Here is a 4,826-nt window from a genome sequence, read left to right on the forward strand (position 1 = left end):
ATAGAAATAAATTGTTAATCATAATTGAACCATATTCGATGACTGGTACCTGCACCAGTGGAGCACTAACAGCACTGTCGATCATGATCATTGCCAGAGCAGCTGTCTGGCTTCCGTGCTAGTGGCATGCAAATAGCACCATTTGAGCGTAATCGTTACCAGCGTTGCCTTCTAGCACTTGTGCTGGAGGCACGTTAGAAAATCATTTGAGCGAGGTCATTGCCAGTGACACCGGACTGGCTCCCGTGCAGGTGGCAAGTAAAAAACACCTTTTTGAGCGTGGCTGTTGCTAGTACCTCCTGACTGGCCCTCGTGCCGGTGGCACATATAAGCACCCACTACACTCTCGGAGTGGTTGGCGTTAGGAAGGGCATCCAGCTGTAGAAACTCTGCCAGATCAGATTGGAGCCTGGTGTAGCCTTCTTGCATGCCAGTCCTCAGTCAAATCGTCCAACCCATGCTAGCATGGAAAGCGGACGTTAAACGATGATGATGATGATGATGATGATAAAGATGATGAATAAACAATAATTTTAGTTGCCAATCAAAGCATGAACTGTGCAGGCAAATTTAAAAAGATATTTAAAAATGGCGGTGCCCCAGCATGGCCACAGCTTGTGAGCTGAAACTGTTTCAATTCAATTCAATATGATGGTACTGGAAACCATCAGCTTTGCTAGAAATAGGAATCACATGAACTCCAAAGCCACAGAAAGCACACTAGAAAACAAGCATGGCATAATTGAGTGGTGAAAAATTTAAGCTCTTACCTTTGTGAGAGCCACAGAGGAAATGGCAGATAACTTAATATCGGTTTCGGGCTTTGTACTAGGCAGTACTCATCTCTCTTCAGTTAAGTTTACTGTGAAAAATGCTAAGATTAAAAATATCCACCTCACCATACTTCCTTGTTCATATGAAGGCCCAAGGCACATTCATAGACGAACCAAGTGAATAATTTATAAATATAGAAATAAATTATTATTAAAAATAGATAATAATTTCAGTGGCCAATCAAAGCATGAACTATGCAGGCAAAACCCGAAATTGGTATTAAGTTATCTGCCATTTCCTCTGTGGCCCACACAAAAGTAAGAGCTTAAATTTTTATTCACCACATGATTTCACCATGCTTGTTTTCCAGCGAGCTTTCTGTGGCTTTAGAGTTCATTTGATTCCTATTTCTAGCAAAGCTAATAGTTTCCAGTACCCTCATATATATTTTTAAAAACTTGTCAGCATAGTTCATGCTTTGATTGGCCATTAAAATTATTATTTATTGTTAATAATAATTTAATTCTATATTCGTAAATTATTCACTTGGTTCGTCTATGAATGTGCCTTGGGCCTTCATGTGAACAAACAATCATGGTGAGGTGGATATTTTTAATTTTAGCATTTTTCACGGTAAACTTAACTGAAGAGAGATGAGTACTGCCTAGTACAAAGCCTGAAATCGATATTAAGTTATCTGCCATTTTCTCTGTGGCTCTCACAAAGGTAAGAGCTTAAATTTTTATTCACCATGCTTGTTTTCCAGTAAGCTTTCTGTGGCTTTGAAATTCATTTGACTCCTATATTTAGCAAAGCTGATGGTTTCCAGTACCATCATATACATAAGTATATATATATCTACAAACACACAAATTTTTGTATCCTTTCCTCACAGTTACAAGAGGCATTCATTAAAGATTTCCCCTGACCCACTTCCCAAGCACTGGGATAAATAAACTTGGCACAATTATTAGTCCTTCTCCACATAGCCACAGTATGCTTTCATCTGGGCAACATGCACATTATGAACTGGGGCATTGGCTTGGAAGAGGTGACTCCTTTTGTCAGCGTGCCACATCTCTCTGCTTTGATGGCGTCCTGCTATTTTTGCAGCAGAGAAGCATAATATCCCCTGTTAATTGTGGTGCCCTTTGCCAGAAAATCCATCATCACCACTCTGCGCTGGTCCTAAATGACTGTGAGCATCACCTTGCCTGCTAAGGGTTGGAGATGGTGAGTTACCAGGTTTCCATTGTTTCAACTGGACTTTAGTTTCAGGATCATGTTTCATACTGTGTAATAAATCTGCCAAAGAAGTCCTTCTCGTTTTCTGGCACATTTCCAAAAGAGCCTGGGAGCAATTGACTTATTCCTGCTTCTGAGAAGGCGTGAGCATCCGGGAAATTCATTGTGCAAATGGTCATGAATGATTTTTTCCATAGACCCTACACTTATCTTCACCTCTTGGGGTTAATTACTGAATAGTTATGCGGTGATCTTCCAAAATGGCAGCTTCCACTTTATGGATGGTGTCATCATCAATGGCAGAATGTGGTCATCCAGGAATAGGAGCAGTTTCCACTGATGTCTGACCACATTTGAACTGGCAATTCCAGTACTTGACTATGTCGTATGATGATGCATCATCACTGTAAACTTTTTTCATCTCACTGAAAGTCTCTTTTGGTGTACAACCTATCAAGTATAAGAACCTGATCACTGATCTGCATTCAACTACTTCCATCATAACACCTTAGTCCACTTTAGTAGCCATAAAAGACAACTGAATACTAGTGGAAAGCTGCAATTTACAATGTGACATGTAGAGAGATGTATGATTATACCTGTGCAAGTTCTGTTTCCTGCAATAACTGGAAGTTGGGCAGGGGAAATCTTTAATGAACATCCCTTGTAGATACTTTTTTGTGGCTTTTATTAGTCCATGGTTGGCCTTTACCATTTTATCAGTATGCCCCAATAATTTATCTAAATTAGCTTTCTAGAACATTTACACTATCAGTTCTTTGTCTCCCACTATCCTTTGACATCGTTGGGTAAAGGAATACTTTGGGCAACCTGCCCTCTACTACTTTCATTGGTCATTTAATTTTGAGTTTCTACTTTCATGCTGTGGCTAGTTTAATAATTCATTTGCTCATCTTCACATGATAATGTAAACAACATAGAGGTACTAGGATCTGAAGATTAATTAAGCTGGCTTTGTATATATTAAAACTTATGTAACAAGCATCACTTTGCGGTGAAGCAGTTATTAGACTGCAGTCATGCTGAGGGTACTGCCTCAAAGAATTTTAGTCAAACAAATTGACCTCAGTACATATTATTCTTTTAAAGCTTGGTACTTATTCTATTGATCTCTTTTGTCAAACCACTGAAGTGATGTGGATGTAAATACATACAGACAAAAAGACACATACACATGATGGGATTCTTTCAGTTTCCATCAACCAAATCCACTCACAAGGCTTTGGTTGACCCAAGGCTGTAGTAGAAGACATTTGCCCAACATATCATGCAGTAGGACTGAACCAGGAACCATGTGGCTGGGAAGTAAACTTCTTATCACACAAACACACATGTACAAAATACAACAAAGGGAAAAATAATAATAGTTAACATCAAGTAAATTAAGAAATTCATACACTACCCAGATTCTTTGGCTTCATAGCTGTATAATGCATTTGCTTCAAACTACAATACAGAAAAACACACGTATTTGAATTAAGGTGTACACAAGTGTGTGTGTGTGTGTGTGCGCGTGTATTATGCTGGAGTTCGTGTAATATTCAATAATTCAATGTTGTTTAAAGAACATAATTATTTCAATTATTTGAAAATTAATTAATATGCACATACAAACACACAGACTAAGGAAATTTCACACACATATGTTAATTTTGGTATAGTTAGTTTGAAGAGATTCTAGAAAAACTACATATTTACTGATGTGGGTTATCAATACACACAGCAGGTCAAATTTATTATAAAATTAACTTTGACAGAGAATTTATTTTTGCTCAACAGCTAGTTGAAAATATTTTAGAAGCAGTTAGATAAAACTTGACTTGTCATTCAAAACTAATTATATGTATGTATGTGTGTGTGTCTGTGTGTATATGTATGTGTACGTATGTATGTAGGTATGCTGAAAGTCTTTAAAGTGTTTAAAATTTGATTAATTTAATTTAAGGATTATCAAAATTTCAAACACCATGTATACCTTCAAATGCACACACAAATACACATAGATGTGTATATGCACACATACATACTGTATTTTGTGTTTAAGTCAAACAACAGTATTTTTCAGGTAAAATCAAGTATAATATAATGTGACTTATACATGAGTAAATACAGTGTAGGCACATATACATGTAAACATACCAAAATGCAAAACAAAAAATATTCTTTAAAAGTGAAAATTTGCCAAGACAAAAAGAGTAACATCATTAAAATTGATTAATAAAGACAGAGATAAGATAAGTATGTGCCATCATCATCATCACTTTAACATCCACTTGTTTATTCTTGTATGGTATAATCCCTCAGCATTTAACCTGCCCATATGTGACCCAAATATTCTACCTGTTTTATCTTCAAACTAACCAGATCCAACCTTTCACACCTACTCTACAATGCCATTCTAAAAATATACAAACACACCACTGAAATAATGCATGATTAATCAAAACGATGTGAATAAATAAGCATTATATTTGATAAAGAAATCTGAATGCTAAAGGATTAAATGAATATATTGAGGAATATTTTCTATGAACTGGATGCGCTTTCTGCTGCCAACCCTCACCTGTTTCCAAACCATGTATTATTTCCTCTAATCTGTTGAAGAAGGAACAATTCAGTGATCAGACATTATTTTTGTGGAACATTGCAAACAAAATTGTACACACCATTTATAGGAATTGCAACTTTGTTTTCAATCAATTTGCAAATGCCAAGACGTCCCATGCATATATATATGTATACATGCATATGTATATATATATATATGTATACATGCATATATATAT

At 36.4% G+C, this 4,826-nt stretch overlaps 1 protein-coding gene across 3 annotated transcripts in view; it reads right to left on the reverse strand.

The window, feature by feature from the left end:
• The window catches only part of LOC106880631 (E3 ubiquitin-protein ligase SH3RF3), a 95,788-nt gene that overhangs the window by 43,491 nt on the left and 47,471 nt on the right, over positions 1–4,826 (reverse strand). For all 3 annotated transcript variants that reach the window (XM_014930666.2, XM_014930664.2, XM_014930665.2), the window contains exon 3: positions 3,443–3,486. In XM_014930666.2, coding sequence (XP_014786152.1) covers positions 3,443–3,486 — 44 coding nt within the window. The remainder of the gene's footprint in view (positions 1–3,442; positions 3,487–4,826) is intronic.

This window comes from Octopus bimaculoides, chromosome 16 (genome assembly GCF_001194135.2).
Source record: "Octopus bimaculoides isolate UCB-OBI-ISO-001 chromosome 16, ASM119413v2, whole genome shotgun sequence".
NCBI classification, from domain to species: Eukaryota; Metazoa; Mollusca; class Cephalopoda; order Octopoda; family Octopodidae; genus Octopus; species Octopus bimaculoides.